The 23,984-nt window shown below is 36.8% G+C and overlaps 1 protein-coding gene across 2 annotated transcripts in view; it reads left to right on the forward strand.

Annotated features, from left to right (window-relative positions):
- MAPK8 (mitogen-activated protein kinase 8) overlaps positions 1 to 23,984 on the forward strand; it is a gene marked incomplete at its 3' end in the record, with an annotated part of 61,910 nt that overhangs the window by 25,576 nt on the left and 12,350 nt on the right. For both annotated transcript variants that reach the window (XM_080925836.1, XM_080925837.1), the window contains exons 2-5: positions 9,450 to 9,618; positions 11,334 to 11,463; positions 16,737 to 16,795; positions 16,898 to 17,036. In XM_080925836.1, the coding sequence (XP_080781962.1) occupies positions 9,497 to 9,618; positions 11,334 to 11,463; positions 16,737 to 16,795; positions 16,898 to 17,036 (450 nt within the window). In that variant the 5' untranslated portion in view covers positions 9,450 to 9,496. The remainder of the gene's footprint in view (positions 1 to 9,449; positions 9,619 to 11,333; positions 11,464 to 16,736; positions 16,796 to 16,897; positions 17,037 to 23,984) is intronic.

Genomic DNA, 23,984 nt, shown 5'->3' on the forward strand with positions numbered 1-23,984 from the left:
TTCTAATGTTCTATAATGTTTGTTTACATTCAGGTTATACAGTTTAAAACAACATACTTTGTGTGTTTGTTTTCATCTTTGCTTTCATATAATTTATTTTGATTTAAATTTGTAACTATCCTGTCATTCATTTTTTTTGGTAGCTTGTCAATTCTCTGCATTTATAGATTATATAATACACTGCTCCTAGTAACATTTTCCTTATAAGTAAACTTACTATTTTCCACTAGGTGGCTCATGTGCACCACTTTGGTTGCTCAAATTGACATCTGGCAGCCATTGTTTATCAAATCAAATGTAAAGACATTTCTGTGTTTCAGGACTTTACTTAGGGTTTCAGAATGGGTTTCTATGATTTCCTTCATTATTTTTTTTGGTAGTTTTATTTATTCTATCAGTCTTTTTAACAAATGTTTGTTGCTGCACCCCCTCCCCCAGTGTCTTATTGTTTGACTGCTCTTGTACCACTGGAGTTTAGTTGGAAAAATAAAATATTTACTTCTTTAAAAGTAAAGACAGTGCATTACATACTTAGAAGATTTTATATTTTACTTTTGACATCTGATTTGGAGTTGGCATCGTGGTGTATTTCTGTAGTCTTAGCACTTAGGTGAAATTGGGAAAATTGTGAGTTTGAGGCCAGTGTGAACTACATATGTGTAAAGAGTTATACCCTCACTCTCCCACCAATCCTACTGGCAACGACAGCATGTGGAGCTCAGCCCTTTCCTCTCACCTGTCATGACATCATGGCTCCAGTTCTGCCTCTCTATAATGCCACCCCACTCCATTTTTCTATCTTTCCACTTAATGATTTACAGTTTTGGTATGGTAGATATACTATTTAATCAACTTAATCTAAACATTAATTGGCCAGGGTCTTGTGTTTCCAGGTTTTTGGAAGCTCACACATACCTCCAAAATTACTACAGAATTTTATTTAAAACAAAGCAACAGAAAATACTGGAACACACTGCAAGGGAACCAGCAGGCCAGTTGAGTAAAGATACTCAGGGACCCAGATTATTTTTCAGGCTTCCTCTTACTCAAAAGGAGAAGGAATTTGGTACCTGGGGTATATATTAAAGTTTGTTCTGTTTTGTTGTATAGTCATTTTTTCCAATGCTCTTGTCTCCTCCCATAGTGTAACTGATTTTACTTACATGCACACCCAATTATGTAGAGAGCAATGACGACTCCTAGGGGATTCTTCCTCAAAGTTCATTAGAGGACACAGTTTTGCCTTATTGCATGCTCACCCAAAAGTAGTTCAGGCCAAATAATTCCAGGTTACTAAGCTGTTCCCTATTTTTGCCTGCCTTAGTTATATAAATAGCTAATAAATGAACTTACAAGACGTCTAACTGGGAAGTTCCTTTGCCCTTAAGCTGATGGCCTGAGTTCAGTCCTCAGGACCCACATGGTTGTAGGAAAGAACTCTTACAAGCTGTCTCTGGTCCAAATTGTGTACTGTAAACCATAATCTGACACCCATACACATTAAGAAGCAAATAAATAATGTAAACTGTACATGTAACATATACACCAATTTTTCAAGTTAACTAACTATTCAGAGGATGTCATTAACCAGAGTATAGCATTCATCCTTGGTAATGAGAGCATCGTATTATGAAATATCTGTAGCATCGTATTATGAAATATCTGTACAAGTATAATTTTATAACCATGACTATTAGGAAAAAATACTTGCAAGCACTAATAATTTAGTTGCTTCATTTATATTGAATGCTTACATGTTTTATATATCTTATTTTTAAGGTGTGTGTGTAGGAGAGTGCCTTTGCATGTGTGACTATAGGTACCATTGTAGTCCAGGAGTGAGCATTAGATCCCTTGGAGGTACTTTTACCAAGTGTGGGTACTGAGAACAAGCCTGGTCCTCTGAAATAGTAGTATACACTCTTAACCACTAAGCTATCTCTCTAGTTCCACGTGTTTATATTTGACTTTTCTTGGTTGGCAAAACAAGACTCAATTATAGGCCAGAGTGGTAAGATGGTTAAAAGACTATGTACTGTTATTTCAGAACCAGAGATTGATTCCCAGAACCCATGCCAGATGGCTCACATAGCCAACATTAACCCAGCTCCAGCGTCTCTGATACCTTCTTCTGGCTTCTGCAGGCCCCTGTACTCTTGTGTGCATTATGTACACAGATACACACACTACATAATTTAAAATAAAATAAATCTTTAAAAAATAGTTTAGTCAGATATGTAGATACATTTTAATACAATATAAAAGCTATTGAATATCCTGAGAAATAATAGCTAATTCATCAAAAAGACATGACCCTATATAATGGTTTATATTTGTACAGTTGAAGATAATACATTTCACATGAGACAAGAGTCACAAAAACAGAAAGGTTTGGTGTGTTCAAGAAATAAAAAATAGTTAATTGTTGTGGAGGTAATATTTTGAACAATGGAAAGAGCTAATATTTTTTGACTCAGTACCTACTTATATGAAAGAAGCAAAAAATAGGTAGGGAACATTGGAAAAATCATTGACGTGGCTTAGAGGAGAAATGGGCTTGAAGGAGGATAGTATCTGGAAACAGAAAAGGCAACTTACCAAAATAATTGGAATAAAATAACCAGTATTTGACAACCAGTTAGATTAATTCATTCAAAGTATCTTGGACATCTGCTTTATAATTCCAGGGAACAACAATGAACAGTATATTCTCTGCCTTTTAGTTCTGGAACTCAGTTAAAGCATGTAGTAAGTTTTATGGTGGGCACACTTTTCAGCAAGAACTTTAAATAGTCATTCAAGATGCAAATTAAGGATGGGGAGCATAGAGAAGAGTCAGGGGCCCCTGTAAGTACAGTGATCCAGGCATTCGGTAATGTTTGCCTTAGTTAGACTTTTGAATAGGTGGAGAGTGGATTTTTGGTAAAGTTTGAATCTAAAGTAGAACAAGTTGGGTGTGAAGAGTCAAGGATATCACGTTATCCTTAAGGCTTGCTTGACCTCAGAGATGGTGATAGCAGTTTGTGAGCTGGAAGAACATGGGAGAAGTAGATTTGGTGGAAGTTGAAGGAAATGGTTATTTTTGTGCGTGTAATTTGAGGCAGCTTTGAGACATTTAAGTTATCTGGTAGACCCTTGAATGTGAGTGTTTGCAGTAGAAGAGATGCTCAGTAGTAAACAAATACTTGAAACTCCTGAGTTTAGGTGATAACTGAAGTTCTGTGGATAGAATATATAACAAGAGATGAAGACCAAGATAGCCTTGAAGGAAATCCTGTTTGAAGGCTAGTGAAGAATAAGGACTACAAAGGAGATTGACTGGACAAGAACAGAAACAAATGAGAAAAATCAGTATTACAGTATTCTTAGGAGCCAAAGCAAAAAAAAAAAAAAAAAAAAAAAGTATGTTAGCCAGGAGACTAACCGTTTTGGTGGAGTTTTTTTTTTGGGGGGGGGGGGTGCAAGCCTGGAAACAAAATTGAGAGATATAATCTGTAAAGGAAGTGTAAAGCTATAAGATCCTCTTAAATACGTTTAAAAAGAGAGTAGAGTAGGGTATTTGTGAGCTTTCAGGAATTTTATGAAAAAAATCAGGAAATATTAAAATGTATACCCACTACTAGGCCACTGAATATTAATGTTCTTGATGACTCTCTAAAGGTTTCAGGAGAGCAAAGAAGAGGTTGCGCCAAGCTTATTGCCACCAATAATGCATTATTGTATGCTGTTTTATCTGTCAGATGTGCTACTATTAACGTTTTTTAAAACCTTAGTAGCTTATTAAGAAAAAAGTATTAGTCATTAGTAAAAGTTCTGGCTTTTTAAATTGGAATATACTAATGATTTAATTTCCTCAGGGTTATTATTACTGAGAACTCTTAATACTCTCAGGGCCTTTTGAGTTCTCTGTGGACCTTTTGTTCTTGTGAACCCAGAGTGCTGTTTGAGGTTACATTGTTTGTCATTATATTAACTTACTTGGTATTTGTATTCAGAGGCCTTTTTTTGTTCCCTCCCTAAAGCACTTTGTTAGAACTTAAAAGATTGCAGAGGCTCTATTTGGTGTATGTGAGGAGAGTGTGTTTCCCCTGCTGTGCTTTAACAAGAAAATAAAGATCTGTGGATGCTGTGCACCAGATTTCTCTAAAGGGTACCAGTATTCAGTCATTTATCTCTGACACTACCTATTTAGATTGAGTGCCTACTCTTCCAAGATTGTTCCCATTGCAGATGCCATTTGCAAAGCACAGTTGTTGGGTCTTTGCCCTACTTGTCAACTTGACACAACTATGCTGTAATTTTGACTGGTTTGATCTTGTGCAGGATTTAGCAGCTAGCCTCTGCTGCTGTAATTTCACCAGTGCAATAGATGTCACGTCCAGACATTTCACGACTCTTCCTCATCCATTCTCCACCTTTTATATTCTTTCTGCTTTTTGTTCTGTTTTCCCTGAACCTACAGTGCAGTGGGGAATCCTGATAAAGCTATGCCATTAAGAATGAGTCCCTGTATTGACTGCTGCCCACTACAGAAACATTTCTCTGACCAAAGTTGAAACAGCCCCCTGGGTCAGCATTTTATATGGAAACTCCCTGTGCCTATGGGCAGCTAGAGCCTCTGGATCAGCTAGGGTCACTTCCACTGCTGTGAGTTGTCGAAGTGCCTGTATGCCTGACTCTGGGTGAGATCCACTCTGACATGTTTCTTTCCTCAGTTTTCTTTTTAATCCCTACTGGGAACAGGCACATTTAATTACGGAAATGTATTTGTCATAGAATCTTTCTCTCCACACAGTACTTTTTTAAAATTCTAAATATAGTTACACTGCTGGCAAGATAAACTGGTGGTAATTGTATGTGGAATTAACTAATACAAAACATTATAAAATGCATCTGAGACATATATCACTTGCTATTCTTGCTATTCTTAATTTGTGGTTTTAAGAAGTGTCTCTGGTGATGGTTGAATGTGATCAACATTTTATTATAAGCCCCGAGAATCTTATTAGTAAAATACTTGGCAAAAGTTATTATTAGAAAATGTTAGGCATTTGAGCCTATCCCCAGGAATCACTATATTTTATATGATTAATTTTTGGATATATGAAGATTCAACCCAAATTAGTACAAAGGTGCTTTTAAAACTAGGAATTATCAGAGCTAGTGTTATCAATTTTTGATCCCAAACAGTGTCCTTGGATTGTAGAACTAGTAATAACAAACAAAGCCTTGTGTCTAAAGGAGACACAAAGGAGACATTCATTGTTAGCTAAATATAGGAGTGGGAGGAGAGACTTGAAGATCAACTTCAGAGCCTGTTGGGGTCAGGAGGTTATATACACAGCATAAAATAAATGAGAGGTTTCCAGTACCAGGCGTGATTTTTTTTATTGTTGAGTGAGCCTTAACACTAATTAGAGAACGATTCGTTATAGAATTGTAGAGGGTAGTCCCAATTGTCCCTAGTCTACAACACAACTCCTGCACCTGAAGGCTCAGGAATCATTGCAAAAGAGGGACTGTGAGGATTGTAAGAGAGCAGGAAGTTTGCTGTGAAATTTTGCTGCCTAAAAATGTCAGAGAAGCTACATCTTTGAAGTTGTAAGAACATGGCTGCCTAAAGAAGGACAATACCAGTAGACATACCAGTGTGGAAGAGGGAAAGCCTCAACTCTAGACAAAGAACAACAGGCAACTAAGGACTGCTGAGAGCAGAAGTCTTTCCCACGGAAGAGTACAAGTAACACATTACAGATTGAGCAGGTTATATTTAAATATTTAGGTGTGTATGTGTGTGTGTGTGTGTGTGTGTAAATATATGCATGCATATAATTTACGAAAAAGACACCATGAATCTGAATGAGAACAAGCTGGGGGTACATGAGAGTTTGGGGGGCAGAAAAGAGAGGAGGCAAACGATAAAATTTCAAAAACATAAATAAGTGTGAAAAGTAAGAGGGCAGGGGCAAGCTAATCAATTTATCTCTTTCTTGGAGTTCAGCAGAGATCCAAAAAGTTGGGTACCTCCTTATGATACTTTGGACTATCAGCTTGATAGGATTTAGAATCATTATGAAAACAAACTCTGAATAAGTCTGTGAGAGATTTTTTTTTTTTTTTTTTAGATTGATTGAGATGGGAAAACTCAACCCTAAATAAAGAGTCAGTCACACAGTAACATTGGTGGGGATCCTCAACTGCATAAAAAGGAGGGGAAAAATCTGAAATTGATCATTCATCACTCCCTGCCATAATGGATTCAAACTATGAGCCAAAATAAGCACTCCTTTCCTTTAAAAAAAAAAAAACTCAGGTATTTGTTCCAACGGTATGTAAAGAACCTAAAACACTCCTCTCTTGGTTTTTTTCTGGCAAGTGTTACAGTTGTTATCTACTGTCCTGGTGCTTGCTAGTAGGTATGGCATTTAAAATGAAGATTATAATGAAGTTAGAGTTGTCTGGATATCTTAGCTCCATCCAGGTTGGCTAGCCCACCTGAAGAGCAACTTCTGGTCCACATGGAACATTCTTTACCAAAGATACAGAAGATAAGGGCAAGGTAGGAATTTATAAGGTTATATAGGTAGTATAAGATGGAGCAGGGTTAGACTGAGAGTCAGAGGGTGGTCACTGACAGAGCATTTGAGTAGTATCACTAGGCCTCTGGTAGTCCTAGCACTATAAAAGGAAAATAAAAACAATAGGTAAAGCCAAGGAATTCCTTCCTATTCCAAAATACATACCACTGGTATAGAAATTTATGGGTATAAAATATTCTTATATAATCCAAATATTTTTTAGTACATTGGAAATTGGTATCTTAAAACAAGGTCACCTGTTTTTACTCAGTTGAATGTCATTGACAAAATTTTAATTCTTTTAAGCAACTAATGTTGACAACCTAAAGCCACCTTCCTAATAGTTTAAGATATTTGTATTTTGAATGCAGTGTAATTTTAGGAGCTTAGATATCAGCTAACTGAATGTGGTGTCAATATACCTATATTGTGTTCTGTTGTTTAAAGTACATGTTTTCTAGTACTGTTTAAAAAGTAGCCTCTCCACCGAGGACAGCCATTTTCTTCTAATTAAGTTCCTCTCCTGATTTTTAAAGGGAAGCCTCACCCCCTCTTTAGTCCCTATCATCTGCCTCTCCTAATGCCCTTCTACCTTGGGGCCCAACTATCCCTGTTTAAAGAAAGCAAAAATAATAATTTAAAAAAATCATTCTGAAGGTTAACCAGTCTCAACTTCTTTGTTAACCCAACTCTAACACTAATCTTAGCTATCTTACCTTGAACTTGTTCTTGTCTTTTAGAATAGGGAAACAGGGAAGAAAATAAAGGAAGAAAGGAAGATGATATTAATACATTGATACTAGAAATTGAGTCTATGCAAGGCATAGAGATAGTAAAAATGTCCTCTTCAGATATGTTGAGGGCTTAAACTAGCTGCCAAAAGCCAAGCCACCAGTACAACACAGAGTATTATTAATACAGTACCCAGCCTAGGGATCTAGAACCATACATCTCTGACCTCTAGAGTCTTGAGCCATAGCTTGTCCAAGCTTGGAACAGTGGACTCCTGTAGTCTGTCAGCTTAGCTATAAGCTCTTAGCACTAAAGCACACAGGTCTGCCAACAGCAGAAGGGCTGTTCATCAACCACTCTTTCTGAGGAGAGCCAAAGATGGCAAAGCTAATTGTGAGCTTTTGTAAGGTGTACAGTACAGTAGTAGCTTTTCATGTTTTCTTCTTCCACTCCTTATTCTTTCTTCTACAGGCTAATACCAGTGTTTTATTTCCCACCTTTCAGGACTTTCATCTGACCTCACTGTAGATTATGACCTGGCCCCAGGCTACCCATGATATTTATTGAGTTAATTGTCAGTTGGAGGGCTGGAGAGGTGGCTCAGCAATTTAGAGCACTGGCTGTCCAGAGGACCCAGGTTCAATTCCCAGCATCCCCATGGCAGCTCACAGCTGTCTGTAATTGCAGCTTTAGAAGATCCAGCACTCTCACAAAGACACATATGCAGGAAAAACACCAATTCACATAAAATAAAAAATAAAAATAAATCAATTAAAAGAAGGAATTGTCAGTTGGTTATTTTAATTGATTGTTATTATCATTGCCTTAATGCATCCCAGCTTCTCCTCCAGTAACACAGACACACAGGAAAAATTTTTTGGATTCCACTGGATTGGTGATTTACTAGGTTAATGAATGGTAGCTTAGAGCTGTCTCATATGCATTTTGTTTATCTTTGTTTTGCTTTAAATGGAGTCTCTATGTTACCTGGGTTATTCTTAAATTCCTGGGCTTAAATGGCCCTCTCTAATACCAGTTTCCAGAGAGCCAATATTATAGGTCCAACCTACATACCCAGTGCATGCATTTGAAATAGAATACTTGTATAATAAAGGAGAGATTTGTTCAGTACTTAAATGTGAAGTTAGGGAGCCCTGACTTTTAATCTGACAGGTGGTAAAAAATTGTGGTCAAAACCAAGATGAATTGTTTGATGCTCTAAACATTAGAAGAGTATTGTTTGTGTACTAATATATGAAGCCCCCTCCTCCTTGATCAGTGCATGAAGCCTCATCTTCCTTCTTGACCTTATATTTGTTTTCTGTCCTGCTTCTGTCCTTTCAGCCATTGCAGTGTACCAGGTTATCACCATTGGGTGTTAGAGATTTGTCACAATAAAAGAACCTTGTCTGTTAAACAGGTGTATTATGTGCTCGTAATTTACTGCCTGGCTTTCCATTGTAAAATAACAACAACAACAACAATAATAATAATATAATGATTTCTAGAACATGTTTAATTTGCTTGCTTTTGTTCTTTTGTACCTATGTATGTGTGAAGTGGGGGTGCATATGATGTGGAAGTCAGAGGTCAGGAATCAACACCAGATGCTGCTCAGGAGCCAACAACCACTCTGTATTTTTAGACTGTGTTTTGAATTTTGCTGGAATGTAGGGCTTGCTAATAAAGCTAAGTTTGTTGGTCAATGATGGCCAAGGGATCCTCCAATGCCCACCTCTCCCACACTGTGACTGCACATGGTCTTCCATTTAACCTAGCTTTTGGGGCTTGAACTCAGGCCCTTATACTTATGTTACAAGGTCTTTACTGACTAACTTATCTCCCCAGCCTCTCTTTTATTCTTTTCTTCTAAGGAAGGTAATTATGCATTTATACCAATTACTTAAAGATTAGAGAAACATTCATCATAATAAAAATGTTTTTAAAGAACCAGTCAGTATTTACTTACATGTAACATGTTCTGACCAAAGCTCTGTGGTGGTTTTGTTTCTTGTGGTGCATTTTTCTTAATAAGAATGACCTAGCAATCTGTGTTACTATGGTGAATAGAGTAAGGACTTGGATGTTAATACTATATAAAATACTTTTCTTAAGGTCATGTTTCTTTTTATTTTGCAGCCTTGGTGAATTTTTGGATGAAGCCATTAGACTAATTACTTGCCATCATGAGCAGAAGCAAACGTGACAACAATTTTTATAGTGTAGAGATTGGAGATTCTACATTCACAGTCCTAAAACGATACCAGAATTTAAAGCCTATAGGCTCAGGAGCTCAAGGAATAGTGTGGTAAGTTTTTATTTTGAAGTATGACAAATAGTCTTGAATCTCTTCTCTTTGTAATATAGATTCTTTGTTAAGCAATCAACTTCTTTCAAAAAAAAATCAAAGCTATGTAAATGAAAGCCATAATGTGTTAATTTTCCTTAGGGATTACTGGTCTATTATTATTATTATTATTATTATTATTATTATTATTATTATTACTCATAAATGTAACTATTAACCAACACTGCTATCTTGATACATAAATCATGACTAAATACTTACTTGGTCAAAGTCCTATAGAGACATCTACTGATAACAGGGAAGAGCAAGTGGCAGGCTTGTTCAGCCCATGAATGCATCTTTTCCCATAGCTGATTAGTGAAATATCTCATGGAATCTTCACTTTCACTCTGTGATGAAATGGGAATTTCAGAAATCTCACTACTTTACCATGGGGAGTGAAGTCAGCTGGTATATTTACATTTCAAAATCAGGAACCTTTAAAGATGATTTTATAAACTAACTTCTACAAAAGGTTCAGGTTTTATAGATGAGCATAATTCTTTATAAATCGAAATAGAAAATAGACCTTGGGATAGTTCTGCTACTGACTTAGAACCACTAAGTTAGCATTATAATATAGTGTTTGGAGAAATGCTAAGCCTACCCAAGTGTAATTACATCTTGATTACTTGTTAAATTTATTTAAAATCTGTTAAAAGAAATCAGGAGTGCTTATGACTCAGTATATCTATAAAGTTCTAGAACAGCTCTTGCATATGTTCACAAATACATGTACATAGAACTAGTCTTCGAAAAATTATTTCTAACAACAAAAGTTGAAACAGCATCAAGTCTGGCAGCAGGAAAATAAAAAATTATGATATAATCGAACAGCAAATATGTCAGCCAGGCATTATGAGAAGTATAGCGCTGAATATTAACACAGCCTACAAAATAGTGCACCTTGTTGTACTGTTTCTGTACTGTGAAATATGACTATATATAAAAAAGAGAAACACCTCTGAGAATGCAAGAGGAAGAAGTTCTTACCTGCAATGTTTCTCTTTTTTAGTTATCAGAACAATAATTGTTCACTCTGTGTGTGTGTGTGTGTGTGTGTGTGTGTGTTTTGCCTACATGTATGTCTATGCTATTTGTATATTTGTGTGCCCAGTGCTTGTGGGAGGCCAGAGGAGAGCATTGGATCCCCTGGAACTGGAGTTATAGATGGTTAAGAACTGCCATGTGGATGCTGGGAATTAAAACTGGGTCCTTTGACAGAGCAGTTAATGTTCTTAGGCATCTCTTCAGCCCCAGAATTCTTCAGTAAATATTTAAGTACAAGTCATTACATAACCTGTCTTTCTTGATAGCTGTGCAAGGCAAAGGAGTCATTTAGACCTTACACTAGTAATTTGTGCAGTGAGGCTCAATGGGTAAAGAAAGGAACCTACTGTTAAACTTCCTGAGTTCACACCCCAGGATTCATCTGATGGATGGAGAGAACCAATTCACAAAAAGTTACCTTCTGTCTTCCACATGACACCCCATACACACACATACATGCACATACAAATTTTAAAATATAACTTTTTAGAAATAAAAGAACTTGTGCCAACATATGGTCAGTGGATTTTGAGTGACAGTCGGTTGAAAAAAGTAAGTCTACTTGATTGGTTTGTAAGTTTGGTTCTAGAGATTTGTGCTTAATTTTTAAAAATTTCTTATTACAGTGCAGCTTATGATGCCATTCTTGAAAGAAATGTTGCAATCAAGAAGCTCAGCCGGCCATTTCAGAATCAGACCCATGCTAAGCGAGCCTACCGAGAACTAGTTCTTATGAAGTGTGTTAATCACAAAAATGTAAGTGATGAAATCAAGATTTATTCATGAATACCTGCCTGTCAGAGGCTTTAAAAAATATTAGAGGTTTTAAATTGCTTCTGTAGATTGAAACATTATTTAAAATCTAAAGTGATCTTCCTACCCCTACACCCCCATTATTAAGAAGTGGCAAAAGAAAAAAAAAACTGACTTCCGAAATTTAGATTGGATAGTTTTCTAGCATTTAATTTGTAGAAGAAATCTTAAGGAGATAGTGTTTGAAAAGTATTTTATTCAGAATTGATCTCATCTTACATCTTTTTGTAAGACATAAAGGTGACATTTCAAAAATGTATACAGAGATGAAATCATTCCCGTTTTATTTGGACATTGGGGTTTAACCGGACACAAAATTCAATCTACCTCTCTGCACCTGATTCCGACTTCTGGGTGGCAGTAAGTGGTACCAGCACTTACTTTTACTCCAATGACCACTGATAATGATAGTTGGGGGAAAAAAAAAAAAAAAAAACTTTGGAAATATTTACAGAGAACTAGGAAAACAATTCTTAACTTGAAGCTAAAACTTTCATTCATTTTGAAAATAAACAGTTAATGTTTGTAAGTTTGCATTAAACATATTGATATGTTTGGAATTACTTTTTTTTTTTAATGTAAGTACACTGTACACTGTAGTTGTCCTCAGACACACCAGAAGAGGGCATCAGATCCCATTACAAATGGTTGTAAACCATCATGTGGTTGCTGGAAATTGAACTCAGGACCTCAGGAAGAGCAGTCAATGCTCTTAACCACTGAGCCATCTCTCCAGCTTGTTAGGAATATCTTAATACAAGTTCTTCCAAACTGGGAGGACATAAACTAGGAGAGAATTGCAGAAAGGCCAGTTGTATGAAGCACTAAACTGAAAGTGTTGGCCAGAGACAGTGTCCAAGAATTTGTAAAATATAATGAGTTCCATACTTGTGGTGCAGAAAGTAGAGCTCATCACATTTGAAAACTAGCCACCTTTAGAACCTTTTGTGTATTAGAGTTACAGAGTCATCACCATTGGGAAAATGTAGATGTTAAGGATTAGGCTTATTATTTGGGAAGTTTATGATGTTTTGATGGTAGTGAAAGATGCTGAATTAAATACCACAAAGGAACAATAATTCAGCTGTCAGATGGTCGAGGGCATACAGTAAATGCTGAGATCTCAAGATGTAGGTTTTTGTGAGTTTCAACAAACTGGGAAAGCTTAATGAGGGCAGAGGAGTAGAAGAAACTGACTCTTAGAGTTGGGGTGAAAGTGGGTTTTTTTTGTTTTTTTGTTTTGTTTTTTTGGAAAAGGAGGGGTGCTGACAGAGGGTGAGTGTTCATTATCAAGAAAGAAATGGTGGTCTTTCTTGTTGCAGGTAGCAGGCAGACATGGTGCTGCTCATGCCCCTCCTGATGTGGGCATAGGTTTTTAGAGCTGTGGAAGTGTCGTCTCAGTTTTTCTTTGTTGAATTCAAATGTTCCTTCCTCCACCCTGGGTGGCAGCAAAGATTTTCTGTTTGCTAGGTGGAGAATGTGGAACTGTCTGCATATGCTTAGCCATCTAAAGTGGTCCAGACTTGATGCCCAGCATACTTTGTTTATTGAATGAATATAAAAAATTTAATATGGTAAAAAAAAAAACACAAACAGCAGCTCCACTCTGCTGCCCCTGGTGTATGATTGGCATTTTGTAGAGGTTTGCTGTTCTAGACAGATCATCTTGAAATCATGTTTCTCTGCTCTTTTTAAGGTTTCTGTAATTTTTAGTTTCTCTTTTCCTCAGGTCACTCAGGTCACACACTTAGTACACAAATGCTGCATGTCTGATGGATCCCTTTAATAGCTGTTGAGGCTTGTCTCTTTATTTCATATAGTAAACCACTTGACTCACATTGTCTAACAAGTAACTGTTCAAGGCTTGATAGCAAGTCACATTGCATCCTGTTGGTTTGAGAAAATTAAGTATAGTACTTTTTGTTGTTCACCTTCAGATATCAAAGGTGAAGGGTGGCTATTCTCAGAGTTACAGGCAACTCTTCACTAACCCCGCCGCATGCAAGCACGCAGTCACACACCTGCTCTGGCACAATATCTTCATTTCATCTTTACATTTACTGGCTTAACTTACCAGAATTGCTCAGATTGTCTTCATAATAGCTGGAACTGTTAAGCGGATTATAGAAGTTGCCATATATAACATTCAGAATTATCCATCTTCCCCTAATTCTTCATGTCCATATGCATGTTATTAGAGGCAGTTTACCTTTTCGAAATCTTTATATACTATATCTAGTTGCATTATTTCTCAGTTGCTATTATTCTTTGTCCTTAGAAGAAAGTAGTGTTTTTGGTAAGTTTTTACTTTGTTGTGGTGGTAATTATTAGTTCTTTGATGTCTAGTCATAGCTCATCTACTAATCAGCCCTTGACTTTTGCTTGACTATTAATTTTGACTAAGATAATTTTTTGTTTTTGTTTTTGTTTTATCTAAAATTAGGACAGCTGTACTTTCATTTTCCTTACAAAAGCTCAGTATGATATGGTTCAAACACTGTTCAGTTCATCAATTTTAAGTATATAGTTGGATATGTTCACTAAAACATGTGTCCTCTTGCTGTCCTCTCTTCTTCCCACACCCAACAGCTCTAAATATCCATTAACCCCAGTTTTGTTTCCATGCGTCTTTAACCTTTAATATCGCTCTTCTACTTTTGGTGTTCCCAAATATTAATAAAAATAATTCTACTACTTGTCTAGGTCCCCATATATATTTTTATCTGGTTGAGAGGCTCGAATTTATTTACAGTAGTCCCTCTAACTTAATTAGTTTTGCCCTTTCTGGCTTAATGCTTTTCTGAATATTGACTGACAGGTTCCTTCTATAAGCAGGGCTTCATACATGAATGGGATCCATTCTGTCGTCATGAAGATTATGTCTAGAGAAACATTCTCTTTCCTAAATTACTGGCAGATATTAGGTGCATTGTTGCATACTGGTCTAGGAAAGCAGATCAGCTAGTTTTTTCTAACAAGGTCCCTCTGTGGTGTGGGATGAACATGTTATGGAAGTGAGATTCTGTTACAGTGTGCTGAATGTAGAAATGACATGAACAGTAACTGAAGGCCAAGGATATTGGACTTTAAAAAGGAGGTCCATCTTTAGATAACTAATCTTAGTGAATAAATGACAAACATAGGAAATAATTTGAAAGAGGTTTTTTGTTTTGTTTTCTTAAACCAACATGCTTGAAACTAATTGGTATGGCCAAAGTGACAAGTTTTAATTTTTAGCAAAAAGATGGATCAGTTAGTACTGTACTCGGGGATTTCAAGTGGAGTACTGGAAAGGTTTACAGGCTTTAAATTTTGAGGGTGATAAATAATAAAAGCAGGTCTTTATAATACTATATATTATATATATTTACTACCTATATATTATAGGTAATAAAATGGCATCTGGATCTGCTGGAAACTGTTGTTACTCTGCTTATACTAGTCTGTTCAGGCTACTACCACAAAATACAGTAGACAAAGTAGATTAAAAAGCAAAGGTTTATTTCTTAAAATTCTAGAGGCTAGGAAGTCCTGGCTAAGGTGCTGGTTGATTTGGTTCCTGTTTGTTATTTTCTTCCTGACTTGGAAACAAACAGTTCTTGCTTTGTCTTCCCATGGTACATAAACATGGAGAAAGAGATTTTATTTATTTTTTTTTTTTTTGGTTTTTCTTACAAGACCATTAATCTTACCATTAGGAGGGCCTTGCCTTATGACTTAATTAACTCTAACTCCAGTGTAGATACAATTTCATTTGAGTCTATGCCTTCAGCATGAGTTTGCAGGGCAAATACAGAGGGTGAACCTGTTACTATACTATTAAAAGAAATATGAATAGTTCGGATGTGATTTTAGAATCCTTAGCCTGTATGTACACAGAATGAATGGGAAAACAAGGTTGACATACTGACTGATGATTGAGTAAACAGTGTTCTTTGAAATGTTTATGGTATTAATACTGGAAAAGGAGTCAGAAATCATGCTGAGCCTTCTATTATAAAAGGAGAGGGTGCTCTGAGAAGGGCCTTAGGAATGAATCTCTGAAACTGATAAGCTAAGTAAAGCTTCTAGTGCATATTTGGAAATGATGTACAGATAAATTCTTGAAGAAGACAGTTAATATGTAAAAAAAATATAGACATAAAAAGAAAAGCTTAAGGACATCAGTGAGATAAAATATTCTCATAGATGAAATAGTGTATTTGACTGGAAACAAAGAAATTGACAAAAATGAAGCTGGAACCCTGGCTCAGAGTTGAAATACTTGCTGCTGTTGCAGAGGATCTGAGTTTGACTCCTAACACCCACACAGTGGCTTGCAACTGTCCTTTATAATCTAACACCCATTTCTTGTCACCACAACACCAAACATACGGTGCATATATACATTCAGACAAAACATTCATACATACAAAATAGAAACAAACCTTCAAAACAAAACAAAAAGAAAATGGCACAGTGAAGTGTTATAAAAGCCAAGAGGAAGGAAAGGACTGGAACTCCATAGAACTACTGTTGTATACGGATTAGCAGAAACAACTTAATGTTTGTTGACAAACTATGCAGGTATTTATAATGAATAAGAGCTTGACATTGTGTTCGTAAATAGAAAGTGTTTTGTGAAGCCCTTTGGTTGACTTACTGATTTCTAAGACTTTTGAGGCAGTTTCATAGCAAACTTGAGAGAAAGATAGAAGTTTGTACATATCCCCTGCCTCAGCACCCTCAAAATCAGTAACCACCACCTGGGTTGTACATTTGTCATAACTGATAAACCTGCATGAAGGTATCACTCAAAGTTCATTGTTTACATTAGATTACATACATTCTATTTTTATTTCCAGTGCAAGGAGATGTACCCAGAGTCTCTGCATGCCTAGTAACCATGACTCTGAAATAACTGAAATGTGCTCTCAGCCCTAAGGCTCACTTGGCTTAAAAGAATCTATGACCTTGAACAAGTGTGGTATTTTTTATGCATTTCCACCTTTATACTACTCATTTTTATTTATCTGAAAGATCTTCTGAGCCTCTTGATCATTTTTTTCTCTCCTCCCTATCAGTGAAATTATAATATATGTTTACTTGTGCTTTGGGTATAAAATTGGAATGATTTTAAACTGATAGTGAATCGTTGTAACATAAGAATTTTCAGTTCCCAAATAAAGTATTAAGAAGTAGTTTCTAATATTTTCATCTCTTTGCTTTTGCCACAGATAATTGGCCTTTTGAATGTTTTCACACCACAGAAATCCCTAGAAGAATTTCAAGATGTGTAAGTGTGGTAATTAAAATGCTGTTAATACAAAGTTTTGCTAGTACCTGTCTATAGATTGTTGCTATACACCTTAGCTGTCATCTTTTTCTACCCATGAAGTTACATAGTCATGGAGCTCATGGATGCAAATCTTTGCCAAGTGATTCAGATGGAGTTAGATCATGAAAGAATGTCCTACCTTCTCTATCAAATGCTGTGTGGAATCAAGCACCTTCACTCTGCTGGAATTATTCATCGGGTTAGTAGAAAAATATCACCATGTTCTTTTCTAAAGATTTTTTAAAATTTTGTATAAGTATTGTGCTTGCATGTATTTAAGTGCACAGCATGCATGCAGTGTCTGAAGAGGCCAGAAGAGGGCAGCAGATCCACTGAAACAGGAGCTACAGACAGTTGTGAGCTGTCACGTGGGCATGGGAACCAAACCTCAGTCCTCTGCAGGAGCAGTGAGTGCTCTGAACTGTTGAGCCATCTCTGTAGTCCACCATGATCTTTTTCTTTTCAATCACCAAAGTGAAATTCATATAACAAATATTCATATACAATTTTAAGTATTGAGTAGCATTTAGTCCGTTCACGGTGTTGTACAGTTACCACCTGTGTCAAATTCTAATACTTGCATCACTCTTTCTCTAGTGAAAACGAAATTGTCACTCTTCATTTTATCTCTTCTCAGATCCTGGTAAATTCAGAACTATGGATTTAGCTGTCCTAGATATCTCATATAAATGTGATAATATAATATATGGCCTTTTGTTTCAGCCTCCTTTGACTTAGTGTAATGTTTTTGTGGTGTCTGTGTTGTATATATATTATTATTTCCTTTATAAATAAATAATATTCCATTTGTCATATTCTACAGATAATTTATGTATCACTGCCTTTCAGTTAAATACTGTTTGCTATGAGAATTCGTGTACAAGTATTTATTCAGTCTTTAGTCTTTTTGAATAGGATTGCTGAATCATGTGGTATTATTGAGGAACCATCAAACTTTTTTTTAATCTTTACATTCCTAGAATCCATATATAATGGTCCAGTTTTTCTGCAACATTGCAAGTATATATATAGTACCTAACCTTTTCACTTTAGTCATCATAATGGCTACAGAGAGGTATTTTGTTGTGGCTTTGATAAACATTTTCCTGATGGCTAATATTGCCATGACAGAACACCATGGCCTTGACAACTTATAGGAAAGAGAGTTTACTGAGGGCTTAACAGTTTCACAAGGAGTGTCTATGATTGTCATGACGAGGAACATGGCAACAGGCAGGCAGGCCGACAGAACACTAGAGCAATAGCTGAGAGCTTTATCTGCTAGCAGCAACACACAGAGCTCACTTGAGTGATGTGAGCTTTTGAAACCTCAAAGTCCACCTCCAGTTACACACCTCCTAACCCTTACCAAACGGTTTCACCAACTGGAACACAGTATCCCAGCATATAAGCCTATGCAGCCATTCTCATTCAAGCTACCACATTGCTCAAGGATCTCTTCATTTGTTCTTTGGCCATTTCTATGTTATTGAAAAACAAGTATTTTTAAGGCCTTGTTTCTAAATCAGTTGTTTGCCTCTTTGTTTTATATATATATATTCATTCTAGTTCTATACATATAAAGCCGTTACCAAACATAACTTATAAAATTATAGATTGTTTTCACTTTGCTAATAATGTCTCAATACATAAATGGTTTTAATTTTCATGAAATATCAAATATTTATTTCATGTGGTCTTGTGTCTTGCATAAAAATCTGCTGCCAAATTGAGGTCATAAAAATTCAACATTGCCTCTTTTTGTAAGTTTTTGGTCCATTTTGAACTTATGTTTTATATATGGTCTAATGCAAAAGCCTATCTTTATTTTCCCATCTTAGAAATCCAGTTGTCTAAGCTCTCAGACAATTGTATTGATACTCTTTCAGAATCTAGCTGGTCAGAAATAATGGTTTTATTCCTGGACATCAGTTCTATATAATTAGACTTTGTGTCTGTCCCTATATTAGAAACACATTTTTAAAAATTTTTATTATTTTTAAGAGAGAGGCATGCCATGTGGGTATAGGGCCCATGGAGTCCAGAGGTGATAGGATTCCCTGGAGCTGGAATTACAGAATTTAGTGGGCTATCATTAGGATGTTAGAGGTCAAACCCAGGTCCTCTGCAAGGCTTAACTGCTGAGCCATCTCTCCAGTCTATACCAGTTACACATGTACTGCTTTGAAATGGGATACTGTGAATCCTGTATCCTTTCTTAGTAATTTTAAAACCACTTTAAGTACATATGAATTTGGAGATTAGCTTTTCCACGTCTGCAGAAAAAGCCAGTGGACTTCAGACAATGATTTCATTAAATCTAAAGAATGAGTTGGTTGGTGATTTCATTACTTCCTACATGACTCTAGCTTGTTTGTCTTGAGGGCTTTGTAAGCATGAGATCTTCCCATTTCCTAAGTTGTGTTGGTTTGTAGTACTGTAAGTTGGCAGCTGAAACAGCAGGAGTTATTTTCTCACAGTTCTCAGTGTCCAAAACGTGGGTTTGCTGCGGTCCATAAGTATTCTCTTGTAGTTCACATGGTTTTTCCTTTGTCATGTGTATGTCACTTTGTTCTTTCTGACCTCCACTTATATGTTCATAAACACTGAAAAAAAATTTAAGATCATGTTATCTGCATCATAGTTTTACTGCTACTCAGTTTGGGCACATCCCCATGCCCCAGCTGCCCTAGCTAGAACTGTTGGAGAACAATAGCGAAAATAGTCATCTTTGCCTTGCTTGTGTAATAAGGGAAAGCTTTCCATCTTCCACTATTGTCTGTTTCCCATTGTTGCAACAAATACCTAAAGTAAGGCACACATAGGCTCAAGGGCCCTAGAACTACCCTGAGTTTAGACTGTCTGGTTGCAAATCACCAATTCTCCCATGTTCCTGACTGAATGGTAAGAGTCAGAACTAGGGGGCTGGAGAGAAGGCTCAGCTGTTAAGAGCACTGACTGCTCTTCCAGAGGTCCTGAGTTCAATTCCCAGCAACCACATGGTGGCTCACATCTGATGTCCTCTTCTGGTGTCTAAAGACAGCTACTGTATACTCACATACATAAATAAATAATTCTTTTAAAAAAAAAAAAAAAGTCAGAACCAGCCAAAGAGGCTTGTGGGGAAATCTCCATCATAGAGTTTTTAGTTGTTTTATTGGCTGCAGAGTATGACAATGCAGTGTTACTAGCAAGGGAAGCTCACCCAGACTCATCCAGGTATTTCATTTGTTCATAATAAATTCCTTAGTTGGCAGGAATCATTTTCTGATGCATGCTAATACATTGAATCTCTGTTTCCTTCAAAGGTTGTAACTGTTGCAAACTAGAGCCCTTCTCATAAATTTTGTTGTCAGGCTGTCATGGTTAAGACCTCCACACTAACAGGACAGTTCTGTCAAGCAGGATATTACACATGTTGCCATCACTTGTAGTTTAGGGCAAAGGCCAGACCTCCTTCTATAGAAAATGAATTCTTCTCCATTTATGTTCTGTTCCTTATTTACTTATTTTTGTCATTAGAGTGTTGAATGTAGCTGCAAGTTTTATACACCAGTTTAAATTACTATGCATATTGCTTACCTTAACTGTGTTATACTGCATTGATGGATTTTTGTATTTTGGAGTCTTTTATTTCTGGGATAGATCCCATTTGGACATGGTATATATAATCTCTCCAGTATACTATTGGAACTGATTTGCTAGTACTTCTGTTTAAGTTTTTTTATCTTTGAATTCATTAATAATTTAGTTTGTAGTTTTCTTATGAAGATGGCTTTGATCATATTTTGATATTAAGATATTACTAGTCTCATTATTACTAGCTAAGATGCATTCCTTCCTTTCTTGTTACTTAACTGCTTTTACTCATTTTAGAAGATGTTAGGAAAAATAAAGTATGGCTGAAGAAATGTTCTTAATGCAGTAAAGTTGAGCCAGCAGTAGATATACTGAGAGATCTGTTGGTGTGATAACCTGTATCTTAGACTGGACTAGGTAGGAAACTAGGGTGGAGCTATACATGTAAGTATATGTAAGAAGAAGCTTATTAGAGGGTTCCATTAAGATCAGTATCTATAACAAAGTAAAAATGGACAAAGGAAGAAATTACATTAGCTACATTTGTAATGTAATGTAGCTTCAGCTGGTCCTCCCATTTAACCTCTGACTGTGAAAACAGGGCTTTCCTGGAGGAGTTTTCTGAAGGCCAGCGGCAGTCATCCCTCCTAGGCAGTGGGAGAGTAATTTCTCTGAGCCAAGGGTCTGAACAGACATAACAGAGTCTATTGAAGCCACTTCTTGGATCACTCTTCCCATTGTGTAGGGTACTAAATTCTGTCTGTTCCTGTCGGATATTTTCTTGCTGTCTTTTTTTGAAACAACTCCCAAAAGTTTTGCTATAAGTCTAGCTGTCATTTTTTGCATTTAGTCCTCACAGCACTTTCATCTTCCATTCTGTGATTACTCACTTGGTTTAAGACTCAGTCTAAACTTGTATTCCTTCCAGGCACTGCAGTTAGAAGTCCCTGTAGGCATAGAAACCCATGCTGAGAGAGACTTTTCCCTCTAACTAGTTAGTTCTCACCGAGTCAGCAGAAAAGAGCTGTATGGTAATACACTGGCTCACATGCTAGCCTGGAAGTGACACATATCACCCCTACTCAGTGCATCAGCAGAGCTAGCCATAAAGACCTGCCTAGTTACAGAAGAGCAGGAAAATGTGAGGAGGGCACACTCATGAATGTTGGTGAGTACTGGGCCTGCCATCACCTATGGTTGTCTGACACATCACAGTTCTCTGTTCCACACCTTCTTAATGTGTATCATATTAATGTCTATCAGATTCAGACATTGATCCTTTGGGCTCAGAAACATAGGGACTGGCTTTGTCTTCCCTCCCCTTAAAGTTCCTTCTAAAGAATAGTCAGGTGGGGCAGGGTAGCCAGTCTCACTGGAAAACTGAAAAATAACAGATGATGATTTATTAGTTGTACTTGAAATTCTGCTAGATGTATGTTGTAAGTGTTCCTTTCTCTGGAGGTAGGAGTGTTCCCTCTCTGGGAGCTGAATCTGATTTTTGCACGGTGCAACCTGCCCACTACCTGCCTTTTCCCTATGGAAGTCTTCCTTTCCTCTCATAGATCTCAAGTTGAGTATTGAAGGCTGTGTACTGAAGGGCTGCTCAGCTTTCTTGGCCTGTTTCCTACCAGTGAAAGACAGGAGCACATGTGTATTCTATTATTGACATTCTGGACAGAGTTTCTTGCTGTCCTGTCCGTGTAAGTTACTTAGTAGCTTTCTTGACAACAAAGTTTTGATTTTGTGATTCAGTTTATTATATCAGAAACCGTTGTAGCTTTTTATTGTATGTCTTTTTGAAGCATATTTGCTAACTGACAGTGTTCTGGGACTTACTTGAGGCTCCCTTGAGTCTACCTTTAAGCTTTCGGGCTTCCAAGATGCCCATGGTTTCTTCCAAGATCTCCACAACTGGAAACAGCATAGTGCTTACTCAGGGTTTGCAGTGTTGGCCTATGCAGCATTACTCCAGACCTTGGGTCAGGTTCAGGGTTACTTCCAGGAACATCCTTTTCCTTTTCCCATGGTATGAGGTAGAAGATTAGAAACTGTGCTAACTCAGGCATGTTCAGAGTTATTTAGATCTGTTGAGCATCACATTATTTTGAGTTCCATTAACTTATATAATATTCCATTATAACAGGTCATAAGAATAGGCATGTAAAACAATGATGTGTGGTCCAGGGATAAGCCAAACCATCTGTTGCCCTTTTCTGGGTTCTAGCAGCATTTAGCTTGTCCAAAATGATGACACTGTTACCTTTCCTTTCTACTTTTAAAGTAGCCAGTTATTTCTAATGCAGACAGTAGCCACCAGCACACAAAGTTTCTAACCTCTTACAGAGCAAGGGTTAAGGAACTTTATATAAAGATCATATTTTGAATGGTTTTTTGTTTGTGGACATGACCTCTGTCACAGCTACTGACCAGACACTGCCCTTCTATCACAAAAGCACTGACAGCAAGTAAGTCAGCACTGTAGATATCATGGGGTGGAATGACTATGGTTAAGTTTGCATAAAACTTCCTTTCCGAAAACAATCAATTGAAGTCCTGTGCAGACAACATAAAATATTTTGCCTCTGCATAATTCAGGTCTCTTTACATTTTGATACTGCCACCCATGCTGTTCAATCACCAAACTCATGGTCCTGTGTCCTTGCAGGTTGATCTGAAATGCTTGGGGCCAGAGTGTTTCAGATTGTGCAATATTTTAGATTTTAGATATTTGAATAGACTTTACCAGTGAGCATCTCTTGTCTGAAAATCAGAAATCCCCAAATTAAAGATCTGTCATGATGGCCCCTGTATTCTTAGACTGATTTTGAGGCTACCATGTTTTCTTTACCATAGATATCAAAGTAGATATAACAACCTTTTGAGTATTACCAAAAACAAAACAAAACAAAAAAAAAACAAAAAAAAAAAAAAAAAAAAAAAAAAAAAAACTTAAATTTGAGCCCTTCAAAGTAGGGATAATAGAAACTCCCCAGTCCTGGGTCTGTTTCAGAAGGAATACACTAGACTTGGCTACAATAACAAATATCAAGCTCTTGTTTTGTTTTTTGTTTTTAAAGCGGGGTTTCTCTGTGTATCCTTGACTGTCCTGGAACTATCTGTAGACCAGGCTGGCTTAAACTCAGAGATCCACTACCTCCAGAATATTGGGATCAGAGGTGTGCACCACCACTACAGAGGCAGATATCAAACTCTTCATAGCCAAACATGACTAAGGTTTATTTTTCATATTATATGTGTAGGCAAATGGTGGTAGGGGTGGGCTCTTGGCTTTATAGAGATGCCCACTATCTACAATGTTACTAATCATCAAAGCAAGGGAAGATCTGCAGGAGGTCATGTTCTGACCCTTTCTCCACTTTGTTCCCATTCTACCTACTAGGTCTACTTTTGCCATCTTACCTGATTGGACAGAGAGGCTTGGACAGTGGGGGTTAGAGGGATAGAATGTTGAGTTATTTCTATCTGCTCAAATAAATGTAAACTCCCAGTCAGTCACTATTCCTATAAGTAGTTAAAACATATATAGAAAGATAAACCTTGAAATGGA

Source organism: Micromys minutus, assembly GCF_963924665.1.
Source record: "Micromys minutus genome assembly, chromosome: 12".
Taxonomy (NCBI): domain Eukaryota; kingdom Metazoa; phylum Chordata; class Mammalia; order Rodentia; family Muridae; genus Micromys; species Micromys minutus.